The 27,577-nt window shown below is 47.4% G+C and overlaps 1 protein-coding gene across 4 annotated transcripts; it reads left to right on the forward strand.

Moving 5' to 3' along the window:
• Positions 1 to 26,533, forward strand: SLC34A2 (solute carrier family 34 member 2). Of its 4 annotated transcripts, none has more exons than XM_042251284.1 (14): positions 1 to 40; positions 133 to 194; positions 11,331 to 11,445; positions 11,549 to 11,683; positions 12,652 to 12,780; positions 14,138 to 14,281; positions 15,456 to 15,567; positions 17,725 to 17,920; positions 18,813 to 18,908; positions 19,314 to 19,434; positions 20,591 to 20,758; positions 22,278 to 22,394; positions 22,491 to 22,615; positions 24,156 to 26,533. In XM_042251284.1, the coding sequence occupies exons 3-14, from the start codon at positions 11,334 to 11,336 to the stop codon at positions 24,780 to 24,782; spliced, it is 2,082 nt and encodes a 693-aa protein (XP_042107218.1). In that variant the 5' UTR covers positions 1 to 40; positions 133 to 194; positions 11,331 to 11,333; the 3' UTR covers positions 24,783 to 26,533. The 4 variants fall into 4 exon arrangements, with proteins under 4 accessions (XP_042107218.1, XP_042107219.1, XP_014951914.1 ...); XM_042251285.1 differs by having other exon boundaries at positions 11,331 to 11,427; XM_015096428.3 differs by lacking the exon at positions 133 to 194.
• Positions 26,534 to 27,577: the final 1,044 nt, after the last annotated feature.

The raw sequence follows: 27,577 nt of genomic DNA on the forward strand, positions 1-27,577 counted from the left end.
GGGTGCCTGCTCCGGTTCATTACCTGCGTAGAGAGCGCCAGTGAGTACCGCCGCTGGGGTCTGGGCGCTTCTTCCTCTCTCCTGCCTCTTGAAAGAAACTTAATTCACTTTTAATTTACTTAATTCTTTTAGATCTCCCTCGATCCTGATCTCAAGGAACTTGGCTGCCTTTGGGCTACAGAAGAGGGGAAAAAGTAACTTTCTCCACACTTTCAGATTTTTCTTTTTCTTCTTAATGTCATTACTGTTGCTGTTATTTCAATTCCAGTGACTACACTATTAGTGGTGGCATACTTGGGGATTCTAAAATTAAAGATGTGGGGGGATTCCTGCCACATAGGAATCAGGACAGCTAGGCTATCTTTTTGGTCACTAACTAGCTGTATGATCTGAGGCAGGTCCCTGTGAGCCTCGAGGCCTCAGTCCCCACCCACCCACCCCCACCCCCGCCCCACCTCTTTCCAAGAAGGGAAACAAAAAAGTCTGTCTTTTCTGCAAAAATTCCAGGTTTGGGTGGCTGTCCAGTGATGTAGTGTGACTTCCACACGCTGCTGTTCTAGTTGGCAGGGTTATTTATCCAAAGTGGCTGCAAGACACAGTCCTGGTCTGCTAGTCCCATCAGCACAGGCAGCATCAGCAAAGGGCCCAGCCTTCCGCTTGTCTTGGGAGAACGGAGCCCCCAGTTTTCCAGTGTTTTTGGAGATAGAGGTACCAGGGTGGGGGGCTAGGGAGATGTGGGCAACGTGCAGTCATGTTGGGGAGATCAAACATCTCCAGATCAGGAAGAGGGAGGCATGTGGAGTGGAGTTAATTCAGTCTTCAGATTCTCTGGGTAGCTGGCACTGAGGTTGAGTGTCTCTCCTATTCCGTTAATGAAGAGGCAGCTTTCTCAAACTTGATCTCATGGAGGCAGCTTGTGGATTTCATCATTTAGAATCCTCTCTTCCTCCCTATTTGGGTTCATCATGAGATCTGGGTTAACTCTGCTTGCTCCAGCCCTGTTGGACTTTTTCTTCTCCACACCACTCTCCTCCTGGGCTGGAACCCTCTAATCTGTTCTGCCTTGGGTATTCTTCAAAAAAGGTGTGCCTCATGGCAGTGACCATTGTTTCAGATTGTTGAGCATGTTTGAATCTCTAGCCCCTGCCAGCCAGTTAGCTGATAATGATCTCTATTTTTGTAACTTTGGGAACTGGTGTCTAGAAGTGCATGCTTTGTAAAGACTCAGTGCTAAACTGCCCCCACCAAAATCCACCCTAAGTCAACTCAACAATTTCATTGAAATAAGTTCCCGGTTTGGGGAGGATGGATGTCTGGTTTATTGCTGTTAGACACTAAGTGGACATATGTACTGCTTGAATTCACTTTAATGAAGACAATAGCTTCTCAGGATCAGTGATTTGAAATAAACTTACTTCTTAGCCACCTTCCACCCTGCCTTTGTCCTGCCCTCCCCCCAGCTCCACCCTGGGAACAGAAAGGCAGTGTCAGCAGGGAGTAATCAGGACATCCCAGTGGAATTAATTCTAGTGAATTTAAAGATGCAAAAGTGTGTGGAAAGAAGGTGGCAAAAAGATGACAATGCATTTTAAGATGTTTATCTTTTATGAATTAGCTCTTTTAACGCCCTCCATACAATGCAAAAATAATATGGTTATAAGTTAATTATAGGATTTATTTTAAAATAAATTGGAAGTGCAGATGAGGGCAAATGTGGTTTGGTTAAAAGGGTCTTAGTTTAAAGTGATAGTGTAAATGTCTTTTAAAAATCCTATTAGTTCATGCCTTCAAAAGTCTAAAAGCCATTCATCGAGGTAAAACCGAGCTGCTTTGTCTCTCACACCTTCCTCCCCCATTCTGTTCTCCAGGGATTATCTTTGTGACGTTTAGAGGAAGTTGAAGGAAAGTAACCACCATCCTCGGGAATCTTTGAATTCTTGGTCATTCTTTCAAAGTATAGGAAAATGTATCTCAAGCATATTGAGACCACTGGAGTCAAAATACTCAAGTTTGAATTGTCTCTACAGGCTTGGTGTGACTTAAAGTGATTTAATTCTTTGTGCCTCAGTTTCCTTTCCTGTAGAATGGGGGATTGCATTGATACTAAGGTAAAAAGTGTTAGTCACTTAGTTGTGTCGACTCTTTGTGATCCCATGGACTATAGTCCACCAGGCTCCTCTGTCCATTAAATTCTCCAGGCAAGAATACTGCAGTGGGTTGCCATTTCCTTTCCAGGGGATCTTCCCGACCCAGGGATCGAGCCTAGGTCTCCTACATTGCAGGCAGATTCTTTACTGTCTGAGCCACCTCAAGCAAATGGACAGGAATGCATCAAGTGCTTGTGAGACTAAATAGATTAATTTGTTAACAGGGCTTACTGCAGGGCCTGGCACAAAACCCTCTGGAAATATTTGGCTGGCAGACACTGTCCGGCATGCTAGGGAATGGGGTCATTCCCCCTGTGCTTGCAGAGGTCACAACCCGGTGGGAAAACACCTGTGTGTCTCGGTCTCTCAGTAGGACGATGCCCCTTGCCTCCTTCCTCCTCTCCCCACTTCTTCAGATAGCCTTGAGCTACTGCTGTTCTGAGCGGAGGTGGCCCCAGAACAGGTCCTGGTTGGAGAGGCTCAAACAATGCAAAGTGTAGGGGCTGGGTGACTGCCAGGTGCCTTACATTTCCCCACTGCCCAGGTCTGAGAAGGGCTGAGCAATTTTTGTTGTTGATTTTTTTCCCCTTGGCCCTCAAGAGTTCCTCTTGGCATCGTATACACATGTGGATGCAGGAAGTTGAGCCAAAAGAGTTATCAGTACAGCCAGCTCAATTGTAGAGAGGAGCCCAGGGTGGGGGAAAGGGAGCAGATGTGTAGTCAGAGTCACTCATCTTGTACCTGGGCAATAAAAAACATTTTTCTGAGTATTAGCACCAAATTGCCAAAAGGGATGACTTAATCCTTCTCTGCTTCTGGCAGGTAGTAGGAGAGCACAGCCTTGGGCGAAGGTGGGGAGAGGGAACAGCTGAATCAGAGGGAGGGGGATGGGAGAAAGCCTTTGGAGGGGACCACAAGCTCTAAGGGCCCTCTGACTGCCGAAGCGCCTCCCAGGGGAATTGGGCACTAGTGTCTGCCACACCCCTGGGAGCAGTGGCCTCAGATTCAGTCTACATCTTCCATCAGGCTCATTCAGTGCCTACTGTTCTGCTCAGCTGAGCCTCCTAAAATTTGGACATAAACACCGAATCCAGGCCCTTAGTATGCCTGAGCCTTTGTGGGGAGTCAGCAGCCTACCCTTAGAGTATGTTGACTGGCATTTCCAGCTGTCTGAATGACTAGGTAAGCCTGACCCCTGCAGAGGCGTCAGGCAGCTAGCTATCCCAGACACCTTCAGAGCCCCACTGAGCCTGGACCCGAGGTAGGTGCCTTACTGCTCTGATGGGGCCTGGAGGATATCTAACTCCTTCCTCCATCTCAACACTTGGTGGGGTTCTGTGGAAAGGCCATCTAGCTTTGGAACCAGCAGTCCTGGCTTCAAATTACTCTTGTCCTTGGGCTTCCCAGGTGGCGCTAGTGGTAAAGTACCTGCCTGCCAATGCAGGAGACATAATGCAGGTTTGATCCCTGGGTGAGGAAGATCCCCTGGAGGAGGGCACGGCAACCCACTCCAGTATTCATGCCTGGAGAATCCCAAGGACAGAAGAGCCTGGCGTGCTACAGTCCACGGGGTCCCAAAGAGCTGGACACAACTGAAGCAACTTAGCATGATCCTTGGGTAGCTGTGAGACTTTCTCAGTTTCTCTGTGCCTCAGTTTCTTCGTAAACTGGAAAGATCTCCTTATCCTAAGATTTAATGAGGTCACAAATCATATAGAACACTCCCGCATCACAGAACAAACAGTAGATCCTTTTTTCTTACGTCCTTCAAATTCAGTGGCCGCACAAACATTTACCGGGATTCACTCAGCTGTGCACCGAGATGAACTTATGGGCTGGGGCAAAGTGGAGTTGAGTCTATTTGTTGTTTGTGATGCAATTCATTTCACAAAGTGCTGAGTGTTTACTCTGCCAGGCACTCTGTTCGGGGCCTCAACTACACTCATTAATCAGTTAGTCTAATAACAGCTATTTAGGGAGGGAGACACATTGTCCCTAATTTTTGAAAAGATGAAGCTGAGGCTCAGAGTCTCACACAGTAAGTGGCAGGGCTCTGCAGAGCCAGCCCTCCCTTGCTGCATGGTTCTCTTTCCGGGTGGTATGCCAGGCACTGTGATAGCAACAGGCTGAACAGCTCTCTAGTCTCAGGGCTAATCATGGTGCGTTTGCTCCAAGTCCCACTTTACTCGGAATCTGCAGGGTCAGCCTGGTCAGGGCGCTGAGGCTTTGGTGACTGGGAAGGCTGTGGGAGTAGGGACTCTGCAGCCACACTGCCAAGTGCAATGGGTGGGTACCTGGTGGCCTGCATTTCCCCACTTTCTAGGTGCTGAGAAGAACATCTTGAGCTGTGGGGTGGGGAGGACAGGGAGGGGCTGTCCAGCTGCTTCAGCATGCTCTGGGCTGGGTCAGATGGCTCCTGGCTGCTTGCCCCTCCGGGGCCGTGCATATGTGGACCTGCTCATTCTCTTCTTTCCTGCAAGTGGCTAGCACCGTGAACACCCAGTGAGTGACGGTAGAGTAGATGAATGTACTGGACAGTGAAGTACAGTGGTCCCCAAGTGTCTGCTAGGTTTGGTTCCAGCACAGATCCTGAGATCTGCAGAGTCCTCTGTATAAAATAGTGTAATTACATATAGCCCATGGGTCCTCCCATATACTTTAAATCATCTCTAGATAGATTATTTATAATACCTAACAGTGTAAATGCTATGTAAATAGTTGTAAATACAATGTAAACGCTATGGAAATAGTTGCCTGTGTGCTGCATATTCAGCTTTTGCTTTTTGGAACTAACTGGAATTATTTTTTCCCCTGAATGTTTTCCATCCGTGGTTGGTTGAAACTGCAGATGCAGAAGCCAAGGACAAGGAGGACTACTGAACTGGATGTAGGAAAATGATTGTTTCATCAGGCATGTGTCTGGAAAGGGGATTTGGGCGTGGGACAGATGGCTGAACTTAGAGTAGGGGAAGCAAGATTTCTAGGAAGGAAGAGTAGAGACTTCCGTTAGAATGTTGCCTTTGCTTCTTGGTGATGCTGATTAATAGGAAATGAGGACCCAGAGAGGAATGAAGCCAGCACAGGCCTCACACAGAGGAAATATTCAAGGCACTATAGTTTGTTGAATCCCTTGTGGCCATATGCTACTCTCCCTTCTGTCCAGTTCAGTGGAAATGAGTGTCTGCCCATTCCATTGCTTTTATTATTGTGAATTACTTGTATTTCAGGCCATGGACATGTCTGGTTCTGAATTCGCTACTTTGTATGCCCCTTAAAAGAAAATGATTCTGATTAGTCAAATCCAGTCACTGGGAATAGTTTAAATAATACCTACTGCTGATGAGAATTTCCCAAGCTGGGCTGCTATGACATCCAGATTGTAGCTTCTTGAGACAGCCGCTCCATCCAACAGATCTTGGCCAAACAGGCTTGCATATGGTGATGAGGAGCGAGCACTCATCATAAGATTCAGGCATGATTTGTTTCCTAGCCATGATCAGTGTGGATCTAAGGTGTTCCTTCAGTAGACCCTGGATGTTGACTTCTCCATTCACAGATGTACGGTACCTACTACGTGTGGTCTGCTGAGCTCTGGGAGAAAAACAAGGTTCCACCTCTCCAAAGCTTAAATTCTAGTTGAGAAGGCAGTGTAAATGTGCGTAAGAGAAGAATAGCTCTAGAGTGAATTCAGATTATAAGAGAAAGAGAGGTGATAGAATTACCAAATTTTCCCTTCAAAATGCCCCTATATACATTTTGCATTCTATAATATGCCCATGCTTTTAGTATGATCATTGATAATCACATAAGTTTACAATATGTTGGCATGGTTCTGAGGGCTTGATCACACACTTGATCATCACAATAATCCTTCATAGGGTTAATCAAATATACATCATTTAGCAGTAATAGTGTAAGTCATTTAACATTCCCTTGCCCCTTTATGTGTGTAAAAGTAGTGCTCTGTGAAGATATGTCTATGTCCCAATCAAGGATATGTTTGATCAGAGCCCCAACCTCCCTGACAGGTAGAGCTGTGTTTAAAAACTGGCTCCATCACTCACCTACTGGGTGAATTTGAACAAGTTGCTTGGATGTCTTGGAATCACAGATTTTTCCCATTTGCCATTGTCAGTGTTCATGATGAAATGTGTACCTTGGCTCAGTGGTAAAGAATCCGCCTGCAAAGCAGGTGACCCAGTCGATCCCTGGATCAGGAAGATCCCCTGGAGGAGGGCATGGAAACCCGTTCTGGTATTCTTGCCTGGAGAATCCCATGGACAGAGGAGGACTGGTGGGCTACAATCCATAGGATCGCACAGAGTCGGACACGACTGAAGCAGCTGAGCACAGCACGTTCATGACTCCTTTTTTGCCTAAAGATTTTAGTGACATATGTGTCAAGCACCAGCATAGCACCTGGCACCTCTTTGTCACTCTTTGAAATGGGAGTTGTTGTTATCAGAAATCAAGTAAAGATATCCCCGTGGTGTGTGATAGTGGTGAGTGCCAGGTGAGTCACGTGGACAGGACACACCCTTAGAGAAGGGCAAGACTAGAGAGGCCTGGGGAACTCAGGTGCAGGAGGGAGCGAGAGGGCTTGCGCTGAGCCTAAACAGGTGGAGAGAAAGATGGGGGCAGGGTCTTCTGTTTGCCAGGGGGGGATGCCTGGGCAGAAGCAGAGGAGAGGGTTCAGGGTCCCAGTTTTAGGCTGGTGTGACCAAGGCCAGGGATCATTTGGGGAGCTGCTGCTGCTGCTAAGTTGCTTCAGTCGTGTCCGACTCTGTGCGACCCCATAGACGACAGCCCACCAGGCTCCCCCGTCCCTGGGATTCTCCAGGCAAGAACATTGGAGTGAGTTGCCAGTTCCTTCTCCAATGCATGGAAGTGAAATCGCTCAGTTGTGTCCGACTCTTAGCGACCCCATGGACTGCAGCCTACCAGGCTCCTCCATCCGTGGGATTTTATAGGCAAGAGTACTGGAGTGGGGTGCCATTGCCTTCTCCGATTTGGGGAGCAGTAAGCCATAAAGAGGTGACTGCACACGATCACAGCTGTGTGTTGGGAAAGTTAAGCTGTAGAGAGAGGCTGGGGCCCAAATCAGTTCAACAGGCTGCTGTGTCCCTCTAGGCAGGAGATACAGAGACTCAGCATGAGGAGGTGGCCCCAAGGAAGCAGACACCAGAAACCAAGTTGCTCCGAGGTAAAATGCACAGTCCTGGTGCTGGCTGGGTTTGGGAGCTGTCAGAGCTGACTTGGAGATTCTCGGCTGATGGTGACAGGAGTCACATAAACAGCAGAGTTCCACCAAGGGGAACTTTGGGAATGATGGGGAAATGAGTTGGACTTAAGTTAAGGTGATGTCTAAGTGCTGACCACATAAATGGTCCATGAACAGTGTAGTTAGGTGGTTTGGATGCAGGCTAAGTGCTTTTGTACAAATATCTGGGGTGGGAGATGCTTGGAGACTGTGGGAAACTCACTTCCTCCTTTGAATCTTTTTTAAATTTTTTTTATTTTGGGCCGTGTTGGGTCTCTGTTGCTGCGTGGGCTTTTCCCTAGTTGTGGAGCTGGCGTTATTCTCTAGTTGTGGTGTGCAGGCTTCCCATTGCAGGGGCTTCTCTTGCTGTAGAGCATGGGTTCTAGGTGCCCAGACTTCAGCAGCTGTGGCTCCCAGGCTCCAGAGCACAGGCTCAGTAGTTGTGGCACGCAGGCGTCTAAGGCATGTGGGATCTTCCTGGATCAGGGATTGAACTCAGTCTCTCACACAGGCAGGTGGATTCTTTACCTCTGAGCCACCAGAAAAGGTCCCCTCCCTGGATTCTGTGTGGAGTAAGTGGGATGCTGACTTCCACTAGAGTGTGAAAGCAAGCATCTTTTCCATTTGTCTAGATTTGGGCTTTTAATCAGATAGATATCACTTTTGATGCTATTAATGCATAACTCACTCCTTCCAGGAGAGTTCCAGGTCATACAGTCATTGAGAGGCAAGCATGTGGACTCTGGAGTCAGAGAAACTCTCAAATCATGCCTGTGACCTTGGGCCAAGTGATTTCATCTGTCTGGGTGCTTTGGTTTTCTCATCTATAAAATGGGAGAAACATGAACCCCTTGCAGTGTTGATAAGAGGAGTTAAGAGGATCAATTTATTGAACAGATTACTGTACAGAAATTAACTCATTGAAGCTGCCTAGTAACCCAGTGGTTTATAAACATAAACCACATTCCAACGTATGGGAAACAGAGGCACAGAGCAGTCGAGTGACTTGCCCAAAGTCTCAGTGTATCTGGGGCAGAGCTGGGGTTTGGTTCTAAACCTCTGTGCTATATAATACCTAGCCTAGAGCCAGCCCTGTATTTTCTTTTTAACCTCAGAGCTATTTCAAATCCACATTTCAGATGTGGCAGCCTTGAGCTGAGGTTGAAGTTCTCCCAGATCAGCCTTGGCCTCTCCTCCCCAGCCACCCAGCTTCACCCCACTTCCCCTGCCCAGGCCCAGCCTTGTAAGCTGCCTCTCAGCACACCCCGAATGGTGCCACATCAGCAGGCCTGGAGAGCAGTGGGCTTTGCCCCACATAGGATGGTCAGCTGTACTGCAGGACACTGGATGGAAACTCACCTGGGTTCAAGGCTCTGCCATGTGGGACCTTAGGCAAGTCACAGATCTCCGTGTACCTGAGTTTTTCTTTTTTTTAATTGGGTATAATTGCTTTTGGGGCTTCCCTGATGGCTTAGGAGTAGAATCTGCCTGCCAGTGCAAGAGATTCAGGAGATATGAGTTCGATCCCTGGGTTGAGAAGATCCCTGGAGGAGGAAATGGCAACTGACTCCTGGAAAATTCCATCGACAGAGGAGCCTGGCAGGCTACAGTCCATGGGGCCACAAAGAGGCGGCCGCAACTGAGCAGAAATGCACGTGCGATTCTTTTACCGTGTTGCGCTAAGTTTCCGCTGTACAACAAGTGAATCAGCTATTTGTACACATATGTCCCCTCCGTCTTGGACCTCCTTGCCCACCCCATCCCAACCCTCTAGGTCACCACAGGGCACTGAGCTGAGCTCCTTGTGCTATAAAGCCGGTTCTTCATCTTGGGAAGCCATATAATGGCAGAATAATCACAACACTTCTCCGAATGGGCGGTGGTGAGGTTGAGCACAGCTACTGGCTCTTGCTGGCTAGGCAGGTCCCAGCATCCTTTTCAGAAAGCACATGAAGCCTAGGTGCCAGGCCCGGTGCTGGGTGCTTATGAAGCTGAAAGACCTGGTCTGCACCTTCCTGGAAGCCAGTGACTGCAGGATGTTGGCTTTGATCACAGGAGTATGTGCCATGGTCTACAGTCACACAGGGAAAGTTCCTTGGGCCAAACAAATGCATGAAATCCTCTCATGATGGGAATTCACAGAATCAGCTTCTTTTAACTCCTGGCTTTATCGGTATGAGTGACAGTAACCATACAAGTGCTCCTGAATCACTTAACTCTGAGTTTGGGGATGGGGCTGCATCTCTCGAAGAAAATAAAAATTGCAGACAATCCTACCACACCTTGTGTACCCCATGGAACATTTCTGGATCCTTATCACAATCATGCTATGAATGGGACATAAATATGCCTTCTATTCACAATTTTTCTAAAACATTTTCCTGAGGTTGTATTTAGTTTGTTTTGCTGGTTCTTTATAATGGCATGCTCTTTGCTGCGTGGATGCACCATAGTCAATACAGTAGTTTTCCAGTTTTTATTTTTGACCCTGTAAATAAGAGTGCATTTTGGTTTGCATCACGTTCATCCATCAGTCAGTGTTTACTGGGCCTCATCAACGTCCCAGGCAGAGCTCTAGACCTTGAGGATGTAAGGTCTAGAGCAAGACAAAGGCCCCTTTTTTGGTAGAGCTTACCTTCTGACAAGCAGAAATTATTTCTGTTGAAGAAAAATGGAAGGAAACAGACCCAGGTTCTGGGAAACCCTCTCCAAAGAGGTGATCAGAGCAAGGCAGTACTTTTGATTTTCTGAGGAAAAAAAAAAACTGTCCCTAGATTTTTAATTTCTACAGGTGAAATTACTGGGTCAGAGATGTATGAAATATGTATAGGGTTTAGACATTTGCCAACTTCTTTCCAGAACTTCGGCAGTGCTCATTTCACTGGATTGTCTCCAGAATGGTACATTATACTTAAATTTTTATTTTTTGCTAATTTGATAGTTGAAACTCACCTCACTGTTTTGCATATCTTGGGTCATTAATGAAGCCAAACTCTTACTTTGTAATAAGTGTTTGAGCCACTTGTACTTCCTCTTCTGTGAATTGTTTATTCCAGTCCTTTGGGTTGCGTTGTCTGAAGTGTGTCAAGACAAGAACTGCAAGTAGTGGATGTCCCAGCGTGTAGGGAGCCAGGTTTCCTCTCCATGGAGCTGAGATAGGCTTTGTTGAGAAAATGGGTTGTGAGGAAGTCTCTATCAGAGGCTGGGAAGAATGTGATTCTGACAAAGAGTTGTTAATCCAGGCAGCATAGCCTAGTAATCATTGCTACTATTTGCCAGGCACTTTCTGGACATAACCATTAATCTCATAACCCTACAAAGCAGGGAGCATTGTCCCCATTTTATAGATGGCTCAGAGGCCTAAAGGGTCTCTCCTAGACATAGGCCCACTGATAAGGAGCACCTGTGGGCTTTGAACCAGGTCTAATATATCATGCTTCCAGAGGACCCAGCGGCAGGTGAAGCAGGCAGAGTGTATTCGAGCATTGACACAGACCAGAAGTCCACGAGGTGAGGTCTGTTGCACATCTGCAGGTGAGCTTGTCCTTTCATGAGAAGCAGACGGGGAGCCCATTGGATCATTGTGAGGGCTTAGTGGTATCACGAGTTGATGAAGATGAATGGGTTCGTGTTCCCCTTCTGACTAAAGGAGAGAGTCGTGACAGACCAAGGCAGAGCAACCAAAGGAGGCTCGGCTGGTGTACAGAGTTGAGGCTAGGATGGAAACATAGAAAACAGTGGTTTGGTTTAGTGACAGCCTGGGTGAGCGAGGGAGGGAGGCCTCCAGAGGCATGAAATACGATGCTTAAGGGTCCACACTTAGGACGTACAAGCATGAATCTTTGCAACCACTGTCTCTTCTTATGGAAACTGAGTGGGCTTCCTTTCAGTGGCTGCTTCTTTAAGCTATTTTCCTATCACAGACCATGGCTCCTTGGCCTGAGTTGGGAAATGCCCTGCCTACCTCGGAGAAATACACTGTGAAGGCCGATGGTGACCAGTCTGCCAAGCCTGAGAAAGGTAAGGAGACTGAAAAAGGTAAGTGCCCCCCTCCAACCCTGGGCTGGCCCCCTTGGGAAGGCCGCAGGAGACCCAGGCCTGGTTCCTCATTCCTCATGGCCTTCTCTGCTTGTTTGGGCAGATGACACCGGCGCCCCTATTACCAAGATAGAACTTGTGCCGTCTCATTCCACTGCGGCACTGATCGAGGAGCCCACCGAGGTGGAAGACCCCTGGGACCTGCCTGAGCTTAAGGACACGGGGATCAAGTGGTCAGGTAAATGAGGGCAGCTGAGGCAGGTGGGAGGGGACTGCCCTTTGGCAAGAGACTGAGATCACTATCTTTACAGTGTCACCTTGGTGTCATGGTTTCCCTTTGATTGTTCAAGCAAAGGTCCTGGCTTTAAGAGTCAAGCCTCCTGTGATGAATGGGGGATCTTTTATCCTTTCATTCATTCATTCAACAAATGAACCGAGGTTATAACCAGACCAGACTCTGTAGCTCCTTGTGTGCTGAACCAGGTCCCACGCCAGTGCCGTGGATGCAGCAGGAAATAGACGAGGCCCCCTCTCTGAGACCCCTGGGGGTTGGGAAAGAGGGGTCCCCAGACCTCAGTGTGGGCATCAGAGAGAGATTATAGAAAGTAGTCTACATAGACAAAACAGCAGGGATGCAAGCAGATGCCGCACTTGTGTTCCAGACAGTAAGGTCAGTCTGCAGGTCAGGTAGAAGGAGAAGAGAGCTGGGAGGGAGGACATGAGAATCACTTTAAAAGTGAGTGGAGAAAGCGATGGCCCAGGATGTAGCCCTCCAGGACATACGAGGGCCCAGACCCTCCCCAGATGGAGGCTGTGATTGCTACCTTGCAGCCACTTTGTTGAAAATATTCTGTATGGTTCTGAAGGTGCTTAGAAAAGCCTTTATCTCTGACCTCGCACTTAGCAGGGAGCAAGTGCTCTTAAGTGGCTCATCAGTGACACTTGCTCTTGCCCGTGTGTGCCCCAGACCTCACCAACCCCCTCCTCCCAAGAGTCCAATCCTTTAGACATTTCACCACAGGTTTCAACTGAACGGACTCCAGTGGTAATTAATTTGAAAACTAGAGCCAGCCATGAATGCATCCCATTTGCTAGGTCTTGCTAGATTTAAGACTATAGCTGCCTGGCTAGGAGGGGAGTTGGGGGAGTTCTGAGCTCATCGTCAAACTTCTCAGTGTTTCAGCCATGCCTTTTCCCCTCCTCCAGAGAGAGACACCAAAGGGAAGATTCTCTGCGTCTTCCAAGGGATTGGGAAATTTATTTTACTTCTGGTGTTTCTGTACTTCTTCGTGTGCTCCTTGGATGTCCTGAGCAGTGCCTTCCAGCTGGTTGGAGGTATGGATGGAAGAAGTCGAAGGTCCGGGGTGGTGGTGGTGTTTTTGGTGAATTTATTTCAGCAAGCCATAGCTCAGCAAGCCCTATGCAGTTGCAGTCTAACCGAGTGTTCTGGAAATGGAAGTCACCTGAGATGATCTGAAGTCATGCCCCCAATTTACAGAAGAGAAAACCAATGGTCATGAGAGGGTTATGATAGGCTGGCTGAAGTGGCTTAGGCCAGGCCAGAGCCAATGCCAAGGGCAAGCCGTCAGCTCCTTGTGTTTGTCTGTGATCCCTGGACAGGAAGCTGTTTGACCTGAAGGCTTATGTGAGGGTTTCTGGCTGTCTTGGGGCCTCCCCACTGGAGGGACTATTGACTAAGAGTGTTCTTAGGCTAAAGCAACTACTAAAAATCAAAGTTGGTCCTTTGCTGGAGAAGGACAGGGGTCCCTTGGGGGATCTGCTTTCACTGCAGTTGCCTAAACACCTCCCAGGACTGAGCATGGAAGTGAGGGGAGAGGGGATCTGGAAGTGAAATTACTGTGTGCTTGGTCACCTGCCTATCCCTGATGGGCCTACTGACATAGGGACATTGTCTTAAACATTCCTTCCCAAAGTCCTTCCTACCTACAGAGGAATGGGCCAAGGCTCTAGAAGGTTTTCACCCAGCACTGGGTTTCACCGCCTGTAATTGGCATAGTGGGATTCAAACTGAGATCTGGTGACATGGAAGACCATAGGTTTCTGTATCTCTTGGTTCTGTTCTTGAGAACTCATCTTTGTGGTCTAGGAGAACTGCGGAAGCGTGAGGGGCAGACTGACTTGCTGAATGCCACTCTGGTCTGCCCCTATCCCACGCAGCGTCAGCAAGGGGCCTTGCTGTCTCTCAGACAAGGCATCCCGCTCTTTTAAACATTAACTGGGGGGATGGATTGATGGTCTCAGAGCACACTCTCAAGTGATGCTCCTAGTGTTCAGTTATGAACTGGGGCTAGGGGCTTGAATCAAAGGGGTTGGGTAGAGAAGAATGAGAAGATCTACATGGATAAATCTTGTGAGTTGGGAATACATCCCTAACCAGAACAAGGCCATCAGGAGAGGCACTGGCATTCATCAAACGAAGTACAGAGCTGAGGCCAGATTCGCGATCAAAGAGGAGGGCTTGCTGATGAAAGCGGTTGAAGTAGATAGGAAGGTGCAGGGTGAAGGGACAAGAGGAACAGGGGTGGGTGGGATTAGAGCAGCACTGGGGAGAAGCCTGAGATACCACCAGCAAGTCCGCAGGCTGGTACCTACAGTTGCCGGCCAGTAACTTGAGGCTGGTCACTCAGCGCCCACCTAACGTCCATCACATGGTTATGGGTTTGTTTTTCAGGAAAGGTAGCTGGGAAATTCTTCAACAACAACTCCATCATGTCCAACCCCTTGGCGGGGATGGTGATTGGGGTGCTGGTGACGGTCCTGGTGCAGAGTTCCAGCACCTCCACGTCCATCGTCGTCAGTATGGTGGCCTCCTCACGTGAGTCTAGGCACCTGTGAGCCCAGACACATTTCAGGCATTTCCCTGGTCAGCTGGGGAGGCTGGGATTTACTCTGAATATGTCCAGGCTTGTTGCCATTACCTTCCTAACTTGTCCGATTATGATGTGCTCTGCTTCGACTGTGGGCAGCCTCCTATTTCCCTTCCCAGGCAGGGCTGAGCCTTATAATTGGCCCCAACACTTGAAGACTCAGTTCCGAATTCTCTAGAACTGTGTTGTCTAGTCTAGTAGCCACTAACTACATGTGGCTGTTTCATTTAACCTTAAATTCAGCTGCTCAGCTGCAAGACCTGTATTCCAAAGGATCACATGTGGTTAATGGCTGCCATATTGAACCACATAAATTTAGAACATGTCCATCATTGCTCTCAGGACTAAGAATAAAACCTTATGTAATCACATCACATGTTGGCCTTGAGGCATCTGAGCTTGGGGACCTGACTTACAAACTTGAACCCACTCAACGTTTGCCCTGACTATGTTGAGACAAACCCTCTGAGGGGAGCCAGTTTGAACTGATTAATTTCCAACCCAAACCAGTATTTTTATCTAAAATTTAGTAGAACAACTTTTCGAGGACAAAATTAGAAAAATATCCTTTACTTCCACAAAGTACTTTTATACTTTTATAACTTATATTTTTTATACTTAATACTTTTATAACATATACTTTAATTTGTACTTTTGTACTTTTATACATTAGAATGTATGGCAATGTATTAATTTTGTGAGAAAAAGATATTACCATAAATTTTCCATAATAAATACACAAGTCCTTATACATTGTTTCCTAGTCTCCTTTAAGCTACCCTGCCATCTGGAATGGGGGGACAGAGGGACTTAGAATGGAACTTTTAGACTTTTAAACTGAAACTTTTAAACAGGAGGGCTTTGTGGAGTCTCTGAATTCCCTGCAATTAAGTGCTGTAATTTTTTAATCTTCTTTGGCGTACATGCCTATTTCTATAGAGAGATGCCCAAGTTTTTTTCAGATTCACAGTGAGGTGCAGACCCTAAAGAGATTAAGACCTGGTGCTTTAGGGGATTACCAGCCTGAATGAAGTCAGTTTGCCTTGGGCCACATCAGGAACGCAGCCAATATGCCTTCCTCACCTTGGCTAACTTGCTGACTTACTCTTTTTCATCCTCCAGTGCTGCCCGTGAATGCTGCCATCCCCATTATCATGGGGGCCAACATTGGGACTTCAATCACCAACACCATCGTGGCGCTCATGCAGGCAGGGGACCGGAAAGAGTTCAGAAGGTAGGAGGCTTGGAGCCAGCCTTGGCCACCACCAGGCCCATATAGGGGTGGCCGAGGTTTCCTAACTGTCATTGACAAGAGAGCATGTTTGTTATCCCTGGACCTCTACAGCAGAGCAGGGCTGGAGGCTGGGATCACATGCTTATCAGTTGGTAACTCAGCTCCCTGATTTGCAGAGCTCGGATAACAGAATCTATCAACCTCCATGTTGCCTAAAGAAATTAACACAATCATATAGATAAATACTTAGCAAGGTGCCTGGCACCTAGTCAGGGCTGCCTGAATACAAGTTTTAGCCAGAAGCTTGACCTGTGGCATAGTTAAAACAAGGCCAGTTAGAATAGCATTTACTATCTCACTTGGAAATAATTATAACTTCCTAAAGCTTCCATTAAACACAATTTCCCAGCCTCTCTTCTGACTGGTTATGGGTTTTTCCAGAGCTTGTTATAATAGTAAAACGGTCCCCATCCAACAAAGCCAAAAACACCTATTTAAAAAGGTACAATGCACCCCCAATGATCATAGCAGCATTATTTAGAATTGCCAGGATATGGAAGCAACCTAAGTGTCCATCAACAGATAATGAAAGACGTGATCCATCTACACACACACACACAAGCATATACATATGATGGAATACTACTCAGCCACAAAAAAGAACAGATTTGTGTCATTTGAAGCAATATGGATGAACTTGGAGGGCATTATGCTAAGTGAAATAAGTCATACAGGGAAAGACAAGAATTGCACGATATCACTGATATGTATAATCTAAAAAATACAAAAAACTAATGAATGAAACAAAGAAGCAGGCTCACAGATATGAGAACAAACTAGTGGTTACCATTCAGGAGACGAAAGGGGGATGAGTAAGATAGGAGTAGGGAAATAAGAGGTACAAACTATTAGGTATAAAATAACGCTACAGGACACACAGCCAATATTTTCTAATAACCATAAATGAGTAAAACCTTTTAAAATTGTGAGTCACTATATTGAACACCTGTGGCTTATATAATATTGTACACCAGCTATTCTGCAGCTGTCACATCAGACAGATGACATTAAACAGGCTGGTGGGGGTGGTCAGCAAACACCATCCCTCGTCCACGGGTGCACTGGCAGGCACCGGATGTCCTCAGCCGTTCAGTTTCTGTCAACCATAGCTGAACTCCTGGTCCGTGATAAAATGTTCTGAGATCTAAATTATAATACGTATCACCCAGGGTGTGTTTGCTAATTTAATCTTAAGAAACTGAGTAGACATTTCTATGTACTATTTTATTAATATAGAGGCACAAAGAGTAACACTGAGGAGCATAGCTGGGACCAATCCAGATTTTCTTATTGGAAATTCTGGGTTCCTTTCACTGTTACACTAATTTTTACCTCTGGATATATAAAGATGAAAGTGTGTACACATAGAATATAATTGATCTAGCTCACCCCCCTCTGAGATATTTAAATAGATTGCTTTCAATAACATTTTTGGAGATGTGTTTTCTTTTCTGGTCATTTTTTCCTGGATAGATTCCTGAAACAACAACTATATCAAACACCTATAAGGCTTTTTTTAAACAGTTTTCCAAACTACAAAGAAATATTTGTAACACTTTGAGTCAGCAGTGTATGAAAATGTCTTAAATCACCCTCTCCAGGAAGCATAAGTAAAAATTTGTACTTGCAAATAAATTGCAAATTTCTAAAGGAAGATTGTGTTCAGTATGCATGATTCAGAAGTAGTTTTGATGAAGTTTTTTCCAAACAGCCACTTGCTAAGTTAATAATTGCAGCCAAAATAACCTCTATTGATAGTTCCCTTTCCCCTACACAGAGCAAACTGTCTACTGTCTAATCTGGTGGGAAATGTTCTGCCAGGCAGTAGGAGACGAGATTCCTGGACCCAGCACTGCTGCAGTGATCTTCAATTCCTCTGTTTGCTGGTCCTCAATTTCTTCATCTGATAAATGGCGGTGGGGCGGGGAGAGGGTAGTATTAATACCACTCACTTTGGGGATTGCTGTGAGAAGAAAAGTGAGATTGTATACCTACATGCATATAGGTAGGTGACACCTGGCAGATAATACGAGTGATGACTTGCCTAGATGGTACCCAGCCACTGATCTGTCTTGGGGTGGGGTTCTCTTCCTGCAGGGCCTTTGCAGGGGCCACCGTCCATGACTTCTTCAACTGGCTCTCCGTGCTGGTGCTCTTGCCTCTGGAGGCCGCCACCGGTTACCTGGAGCGCCTGACCAACTTAGTAGTGGAGAGCTTCCACTTCAAGAATGGAGAGGAAGCCCCAGAACTTCTGAAAGTTATCACAGATCCCTTCACAAAGCTCATTATCCAGGTAACCTGGCTTTCTGCAGAGAGATAAGTGGGATGGAAGAGATGGATGAGGGTCTGTAATCACTGCCCTTTAGCTGCCTCTGAAAAAAACCAAGGGAGGCAGAACTTCAGGAACACCAGATGGGGTGGAGTTCTTGTTGTTCAGTTGCTCAGTCATGTCAGACTTTTTGTGACTCCATGGACTGCAGCACACCAGGCTCCCCTGTCCTTCACTGTCTCCTGGAGTTTGCTCAAATTCATGTTTGTTGAGTTGGTGATGTTATCTAACCGTCTCGTCCTCTGCCATCCCCTTCTCCTGGAGTAACTGGCATTTATTATCTCTGTGACTTCAGCACGTGTGTGTCATCTTTATTAGCGTGGGAGTGGTGGGTGGTAGTGAGTGCTTCTCGAGACTCAAGGACTGTCCACTGGACACTTCATTCCCACCTCTGACCTTGGCACCCCTGGCCTCCCTGATTAAAGTCACATCCTACTCACAGCCAGAGAGGAAGAGTTGACTGCCTTTCCTCCCATTTTATTTGTCTGCTCACTAGGGTCTGTCCATATTGTTGAAGTAAATGAAAGAAGGCTTTGTAGATGTTGCCTTGGGGAGAAGGGGCCAGCTTGGACCTTGCTCGTTCACTCTTAGCTTCATTTTTTTTCTCTTATTTGATTATCCAATGAATCTTTTACTGCACGCTTCCTAGATACAGGTCCATTGTTCATACCAGTCCTTCATTTATTGAGCACCCACTGACATCAAGGTGCTCTGCTCTGCCCTGAGAGTGCAGATAGGGTGAGTCTCACTGCTGCAATCTGGCTCATGTCCTCAGAGCCCCTCTTACCAGCTTAACATCTGTCCCACATCAGTTTTGACAATGGGCTGACTCTCTTCTGTCTGTTGCTCTCCTCAGCTGGATAAAAGTATTCTCAACCAAATTGCAATGAATGATGAGTCGGTCCAAAACAAAAGTATGATCAAGATTTGGTGCAAAACTTTTACCAACGTGGTAAGTTTCTGGTAATTGCTGGCTGGGTTAGCTCTTTTGTCTGTACTGGATAAAGCAAGATCTTGCCTTCAGATTGGGCATATAAAAGGTCAGGAGAAAGAAAAATTGAGGGTTCCTAAAAAGTCAAAACTAGCCAGTGAGAATCCTCAAGTCGCTGATTTCTAGATGGAAAAACATGCTGTAGGACAGACAGGACGAGCCCACATCGTGGACATGTCATTCCTGGCTAACTATGTGCATGTCTCCGGGCTTATCTCTGGCTGCCACCTCGCTTCCATTTATAGAGGGACTTGTGAAAGTACCCCACACTTAGGAGTCTCCCCTGATGCCCCGAATTCCCCTCCGTGCCCCACCCGAAGTGAGGGTTGTAGACGACGCATAGTATTTCTCATGTTTGCCACCCAGACTGAGAGAAATGTCACCGTCCCCTCGCCTGAGAACTGCACCTCCCCTTCTCTCTGTTGGACGGATGGTTTGTACACCTGGACCATCAAGAACGTGACCTACAAGGAGAACATTGCCAAGTGTGAGTGGAACTCACAGAGCATCAGCCACTGGGACAGGCTGTCTGGGGTGATGATGGTTATTTCCTATCTGTCTGGAGCCCCAGTAAGTGAAGGAAAGAAGGGCAGTGAGGTTCACTGAACACCAGTCCTACATGGGACAGTGAGCTGTGAGCTTTCATGGCAGAAAAAGCTAAGGCTGGGGACCGGGGGGCAGGCTCAAGGTCCCCCTGTAAAGGGAAGAGCTAGGACCTGAAACTAAGTTCTTCTGGCCATTCTAGGCCAATTCAGAACTCATCAACAGATTCCAGAGCACTCCCTCCATGGGCTTTGGTATCTGGCAGTAACTGTAGGGAGATGATAGGCTGACAGAACAGATACCATCGCCCTTGAGTCAGGAGTCCCTGTTGTACAGGAGGCCCCATTTGAGGCACTGGGGCTATAGTAGTGAACAAAGCAGTGAGCTTGCTGCTCCAGATGGAGCACTGATGCTCCGATTCCTTAAGAAGCTGTACTGTTGCCTCTGGACTTTTATGGCCCTGATGCTAGTTCTTCTAATCATTTACTCCTTGTGTGCCCACTTGCATATCTCTGCCTCTCCTCCTCTCCATGCATCCCCACATTAATTCTGAGCCGTACACCTTACTACTCCAGTTGTGGTTTACCTCACAGAATCATATGAATGTATCACCTCTTGTATTGTCACTGTTGTACATCCATTAAAATAACCATGTTTTTTCTGGAATCATCATGGGGACACACAGGGATTTTAAAAAGGAAAAAACACAAGCAGTTTTATAATTAACAATTGCTCCCACTCTGACTTGCCCTTCCTGCCCCAATCTGCTCCTTGAATACTTGTAGGTATCCTCGTTATCATGAGTAAAATGTGGAATGGGATTTAGAGGCAGAAGAATGGAGTTGGAGGTTTGAGTCTGCCCCTGGATTTTACTACATCTTCACCCTCATGAGATCCCATTGGCCTAAGCATAACCTCAGGGTTTTACTTAGCTGCAAGGGAGGCTTGAAAGAGCGGTCTTTATTCTGGGCTGCCCTGTGTCAAGCTGACAACCAAGATTCTGTTACTCTGAGACAGAAGAATGTTGGGGAATAAATAACAATCTGTGGCTGTCAGGGGCTCCATGCCCTCCTAACAAGGGCTGTCTGTGGTCTCTCCAGGCCAACACATCTTCGTGAATTTCAACCTCTCAGATGCTATTGTTGGCGTCATCCTGCTGATAGCCTCCCTGCTGATCCTCTGTACCTGCCTGATCCTAATTGTCAAGCTCCTGGGCTCTGTGCTCAGGGGGCAGGTGGCTGCTGTCATCAAGAAGACAATCAACACTGGTAAGCTTGCCGCCTCTTACTCTGGACCTTCTAGGGGTGGTGTCACTGGAGCTCCTGTTGATTCTCTAGCAACAGCCTCTACATGGAGTTTCTGTCTTGGCTTTGAGAAGCTGTGAAAGTTACAATGCCACTTGCCTTCGAAATCCTCCTTTTGAGTGCAGCCTGAGGAGCACTTGTTTGCAAGGTCTTGAGAAAGAGCCAGCTTAAGTTCAAATTGCTGTGAGTTAGGCCTTCCTTCCTACCAGGTTCCCTGTTTGCCCAGGACTTTACTGAGTCCGTCAGGATCCCTTAGGTAATAAAGGGTACCAGAAGTCCACTGTGACCCTTATTTCCCTTCAGCTCTTGGGAAGAAAATGTGGTTCTGGAGAAATATATCAGCATTTTGAAACAGCCAGCAAGACTCTATTGCTGAGAGTCTGGCCAATGAAAACATACCCCATGAACTCTGCCTGTGAAATGGGGGTGAGGATGTCTGCCTCCCAAGGTTGTCATGAGGGTGAACTGAGTGACTCTTCTCTGGGTGCTTGTTGGCTATGTGGGGCATGGTCCTGGACTGGTGCTGCCAAGAACAGGGTCTCTGGGGCTTCCAAGCTGCTTCACATCCTCAGTGCTCCTTTAAGTGGAGGGTATGAAGCACTGGGAGACCAAGACAGGAGGAAAGCTAGAGTCTGAATGCTCAGAGTGTTTTGTTGTTATTTGGGTGACATCTTAGTGTGGCTCAGAGGGTAAAGTGTCCGCCTGCAATGCGGAGACCTGGGTTTGATCCTTGGGTTGGGAAGATCCCCTGGAGAAGGAAATGGCAACCACTCCAGTACTCTTGCCTGGAGAATCACACGGACAGAGGAGCCTGGTAGGCTACAGTCCATGGAGTCGCAAAGAGTCAGACACAACTGAGCAACTTCACTTAGTCCAACCACTGTAACAAATTCTCATAGACTGGATGGTTTAAACAACAGCAATTTATTTCACATAGTCTTGGAGACTGGGAGGCCCAAGGTCAGGGCGCCAGCACAGTTGGGTTCTGGTGAGGACCCACTTCCTGGTTTATAGATGGCTGCTTTTTCACCATGTCCTCACGTGGACAAGCTCTCCCTTCTATAAGGGCACTAATCCACTCTTGAGGACTCCAACCTCATGACCTAGTCATCTCTCAAAGGCCTCACTTCCTAATACAATCACATTAGGGGTTAGGGTTTCAACACATGGATTTGGGGTGGGGGAAATGACACAAACATTCCATGCATAACAGATGGGTTCAGCATTCAGAACTCCAGTGAATATGTGTTTTTGTCTTGGCAACACATCCTTACTTCTACTGTTCGAATATGCAAGGTGAAAAAATGCTAAAAAAATCCAATTTGCAGCTTCAGACTTCTGTGTGGGTATGGAGAGGAGTTTACACAACTCAAACCCCTGGCCCAGTTTTGCTGCCTGGGTCCTAGTGAGATGCCAGCTGGGCCTCCCAACCCACGCCTCCTCCGGAAGGATTGTGATGCATCTCTTATCCTCTGTCTTCCAGATTTCCCTTACCCCTTTGGCTGGGTGACTGGCTACCTGGCCATCCTTGTGGGTGCAGGCATGACCTTCATCGTTCAGAGCAGCTCTGTGTTCACGTCTGCTATGACCCCACTGATCGGTGAGTTTCTCCCCTGAGTCTCCCTCTGTCTGCTGATACCATCTCCTGCCATCCTCTGGGGCTGATGCCACGGGCTTTGTATTTTCATCCCCACAGGTATCGGTGTGATATCCATTGAAAGAGCATATCCACTAACGCTAGGTGCCAACATTGGCACCACCACCACTGCCATCTTGGCCGCCTTGGCCAGCCCAGGCAATACTTTGAAAAGCTCACTCCAGGTAAGGAAATGCTTCATGGAACAGGGGCTCTGGGTGGGATCCAAACCCATCCATGGTCTTGTAAGCACATGGTTTCTAAACAAGTAACCAAGTCAAGCTTTTCTCTGTTGTGTCCAAAACTGTGATGTGGAGATGCCTCAGGGAGACAGATTTAAGAACAACCAAAGGCACCTGCTCCCTAGGGTGGTAGTCAGACTCCCATCACCAGAGGTTGTTTAAACAAAGGTGAGGTGGCTGTTTTGCTGGAGGAGGAAAGGGTATTCCAGAAACATAGATACCACTTCTTGTCTCCTTGCCCTCCTCTTGGCAAACTCTGCCTGGACAATGGGAGGTCACTTGTGTCCTAAGCCTGGCATTGAAGAATCAGGGGGATCTGCCTTGCCTGGATCAGCTAGGTGACCTTGGGCAAGATGACCTTTGATGTCTGAATCACTGTCCCCCATTTACACACCCAGTGCCCTTGGACAGGTGGCCTAACCTTTTAGCATCAATTCCCTCATCTGAAAAACAGGAACCATAATCTCTAGCTCTGTAGGATTATTTTAAAGATCTGATGAGGCTCTGTCTAAAGCCATGCTGTTGATCAAAGTATAGAATGAGTATAGAATATGTGAATCACTCATGAAATCTGAAACTTTTAGGACTTTTAGTTTTAAAAGTCAAAAAGGAACAGGGAGATTAATTTTAATAATGTGTTTGATTGAACCATTATCATTTCAACATGTAATTAATGTTAATGAGATTTTATATTCCTTTATTAAAAATTAATTTATTAATCCATTTATTAATTTGCTTTTGGCTGCACTGGGTCTTTGTTACTGCACATGGGCTTTATCTAGTTGCAGTGAGTGGGAGCTCACTTTGTTGCCTTGAGTGGGCTTCTCATTGTGGTAGCTTCCCTTGTTGTGGAGTGCGGCCTCAGTAATTGTTGTGCACAAGCTTGCTTAGTTGCTCCATAGCATGTGGAAAGTCATTTACAATTGTTTTGGACTAAATCTTGGAAATCCAGCGAGTATTTTACATTTAGGCCACATCGCAGTGGATAGTGACTAATGCATTGGATAGGGCTGGTCCAAAGCCCCTAACATCATGCACAGTTCCTGGTGGAACATATAAGAAAGTACAAAGTATATGGCCTCTGGAGCCAGGCTATCTGGGTTTGAATCCCATCTCCCATCTGTATGATTTGAGGAAAATAGCTTAACCTCATAGTGCCTCAATTTCTCAAAGTTCACTGTTAGATTTTGCCTAACGGAAACTTCAGGCCCTGAAAACTAAACTGTGATTCAGGTGGTCACTTCCCTTGCCTTCCCCTCTCCCCACCTGGCCGGCTCCCCCCCCTCCCCCCCCCCCCCCCCCCCCCCGCCCACCCCCCACCCCCCGCCCCCCAGCGACACACATTAGGCCCTCAGCTAATGTAATCCCTCCCACTCTGGGCTGAGCTACGAAGGTGAGGAAGACCCATGACTCCACTTCTAGATGACGCCCTCTTCTCTCTGTGAGGCAGACCCATTCACCTCTCCAACCCCTTGCTTTTCAGATCGCCCTGTGCCACTTTTTCTTCAACATCTCAGGCATCATCCTGTGGTACCCAATCCCATTCACTCGCCTGCCTATCCGCCTGGCCAAAGGGCTGGGCAGCGTCTCAGCTAAGTACCGCTGGTTCGCCATCGTCTACTTGATCATCTTCTTCCTCCTGATCCCTCTGGGGGTGTTCGGCCTCTCCCTGCTTGGCTGGCCGGTGCTGGTGGGCGTGGCGTCGCCCATCGTCCTTGTGATCTTACTGGTGGTGGTCCTCAAGATCCTGCAGTCCTGCTGCCCTGGCTCCTTGCCCCAGAAGCTCCGAAGCTGGGACTTCCTGCCCTTGTGGATGCGCTCCCTGGAGCCCTGGGACAAGCTCATCACCTCCCTCACCAGCTGCTTCCAGAGGCGCTGCTGCTGCTGCTGCCGCGTCTGCTGCCGCGTCTGCTGCGGGCTGTGCGGCTGCTCCAGGTGCTGCCGTAGCAGCAAGTGCTGCGAAGACCTGGAGGAGGTGAAGGACGAGCCGGTCAAGCCCCCTGAGGCATTCGACAACTTGGCCATGGACAAAGAGGCCCAGGGTGGGGCCACTAAGTGTGAAGTGGAGGCCTCAGGCACCAAAATCGTTTCCAGCATCACAGCCTTGTAGGTAGGGGCTGCCTGGAGACGGGGGGGAGGGCCCCATAGTCCACACGCTCTGGCTCCCTCTTGGTTCTTCCTCCATTTCAGGGGAATTCCTTCCCCATTGAGAAATGACATCCATCCCAGCTCTCATTCCCTTGGCCCAGTGTATCAAGCCCACACAGTAGTTCCATCCCAGCCCCACGCTCCCTGGGCCTTCGAGGCTCGGGAAGGCACAAAACGACACTGAAAGAGAATTAGTGAAACCTGGCCGGAGAGATGATCGCAATTTCCCCAGCACACAGCTGGGTTGGTCAATAGGGCTTTTTACCCCCTGACCATCCTCTTCCAAAGGAAAAGCCCCAAGGGAGGAATTTAAGGAAGGTTCTCAGAGGTGCGTATTCATGTACACTTTTCTTTATTATGATCCAGCTCAGGCATCTCTCTTTTATCAAAGACCTGCTTCAGTCAAGAGCAGCTGCTCCCATACAGTCCAAGGGCAGCCCAATTCACGGGAAATGGTGTAACTGTCTGGGACTTGGAGAAGACCATCGGTGTGGCCTTTTCCCCTTCTTAGTGCTCCTCACATCCCCTGGCAGGGTTTTCGTAAAAGATCAGTGCTGTCCCTGAGCTGGCAGGTGGAGGATGAGTGCTGGGAATTGGGGAACATTTGAGGGAGATGGTTCATCTCTGCCACAAGAGCCTTGGGTGCTTCTTAACCCAGCTAACCCAGCATATGTTCTGGCTAAAGCCTAGTGCTGATAAAAATCACCCCTGCTGAGTCTTCTGGAGTAAGATATGCCGGCCGGTTCTGAGTCCCCTCCATTCTGCCCCCTGAAACATAAAGCACCTGAGCGTAGGACAGCTCTACAGCTCTCTGTGCCCCTTGGCTCCTTGTACAAAATGACTATCTGGGTCAGATTCCGCCCATATTTGCACCCACCCCTCCTTCCCTCAAAGCCAGAACCTCTTTCCAGACATTGTCTCATAGTCCCATCCATAAATGAACTTTGCTCATCTGCCCTCTCTCCACGTCTGCAAAGCTTCAAATTTTTCACTGAGGGTAGAAACCAGGGCATGGCTGGACTGCCCACAGAACCATGATCTTCAAGTGGCAGTGGGGTGCGTGCATGTCTGTGGATCCAAGAAGTGCTCCTTCTTGGCCCAGAAGCCTTCTCTGTGCCTTTGAGAGCCCCCGTTGTATTATTATTTGCACCTCTTGCCTTTGCTTCTTACCCTCAACAAACCTAGTTCTCCCTGGAGAGTGAGTGAGCTTCAATCAAGCCTGGGAAAGGGGATCAATGCAGCCGTGCTCCCAGACCCTGTTCTTCCCCATTCTAGCTTCTCAATCACTTTAGCAGGTTGGGATACCAAACTGAGCCTTCCCCTGACCTTCCCTGTGTAGATACAGATTCCCAAACAGAGCCATTTATACTCTATATTTATACTCCTGCAACTGTACAGCATTTTTTGTAAGTTATATAGTAAGTAGTACTGTGATTTGTGTTATGTAGCGCTCTCATTTGGAAACCAGGCCAGGTTCTACTAAGAAAGACCACCTTTGTATATTTTGTAATGCAGCCTTTTAAACGTGCTTCTGCAGCCACACCCACACCACACACCTCTCCAAATATGTAAATACGTAAGTTAAATCTGGGCAGGGCTGTGGTCCTCTTTGTACTCTGATTTTAAAAAATTGGATCCTTGTACCTGCGTTGTTTCTTTTTTTAAAAAACTGGTTGTGGGAAGTGAGAGAAATAAAAAAGATAAAACCCCAAAGGAGTGAGTTGTTTTCAATCTTAGGGGAATAAGGACCTCCTAGATCTATTTCCAAAACATTTGAGGTCGTTCCCTCATTTAATGTCACTACTCAGCAACAGCACCAGCTACGTAATTTGTGGAGTCCCTCATTCGAAATGCAGGAAAAAATGCCAAGTTTTCCTCTCGACCATGGTCCCTCTTTTTGACTTTAAAAAAAAATTACTATTCAATGCTAAGTTGACATTTTAAAATTATTAGTGTGAATTTTATGGTTCCTCTTAATATTGTGATGCCGGCTTTAAACGCAAGCAGGACTTCCTGGTGGCTCAGATGGTAAAGAATCCGTCTGCAGTGCAGGAGACCCAGGTTCGATTCTTGGGTTGAGAAGATCCCCTGGAGAAGGGAATGGCAACCCACTCCAGCATTCTTACCTGGAAAATTCCATGGACACACCATGGAGTCGCAAAGAGTCGGACACGACTGAGCAACCTCGCTTCACTTCACTTCAGATAAAGCAAGAACTTTTAAACTCAAATGCAGTATTCCTAGAAGCACACAATTCGTGTCTGTTAGCTCGGACACGTATTTTGTGTCCACCAGAATAGCAGGGACACTGCACAGAATTCACTCAACTGTTTTCATTTCTCTTCTTGTTTGTGCACATTCTGCTGACGTTCCCTACCTTACTGATGAGTAAGGAGGCAATGAAAGGGAGAAGTCGAGGTTACCCTTTCCTTCTGTGTCAGCATTTTCAGCCTTGAGTGGATGGCTAACACAGGAAAGTAACAATGGTGAGGAAAGAGCTGATATGGCTTCTCAGTTATTTCTTGTGTTGTACTTGGACAAAGCTCTGGTTTGAATGGGAGGCATGGCCTCTTGGGGGCCCTTGCTTGATCAGTTATAGATGTAGCACCTACACTTTGAGCCTTGCAGTACTCCCACTTGTGAGCTGCTGGAGTTTTGTACTCATGCATGTGTGCTAAAGCTGATTTAGTCGTGACCGATTCTTTGTGGGACCCTATGGACTGAGGCCACCAGGCTTCTCTGTCCGTGGGATTCTCC

This window comes from Ovis aries, chromosome 6, assembly GCF_016772045.2.
Source record: "Ovis aries strain OAR_USU_Benz2616 breed Rambouillet chromosome 6, ARS-UI_Ramb_v3.0, whole genome shotgun sequence".
Taxonomy (NCBI): Eukaryota; Metazoa; Chordata; class Mammalia; order Artiodactyla; family Bovidae; genus Ovis; species Ovis aries.

What these genes read in the sequence shown, in the direction of transcription:
- SLC34A2 (XM_042251284.1), top strand. Translation starts at nt 11,334, where the DNA reads ATGGCTCCTTGGCCTGAGTTGGGAAATGCCCTGCCTACCTCGGAGAAA. An exon ending in GCAAAACTTTTACCAACGTG is followed by an intron (nt 18,909 to 19,313) that starts GTAAGTTTCTGG and finishes TTTGCCACCCAG; the next exon opens with ACTGAGAGAAATGTCACCGT. An exon ending in CAAGGAGAACATTGCCAAGT is followed by an intron (nt 19,435 to 20,590) that starts GTGAGTGGAACT and finishes TGGTCTCTCCAG; the next exon opens with GCCAACACATCTTCGTGAAT.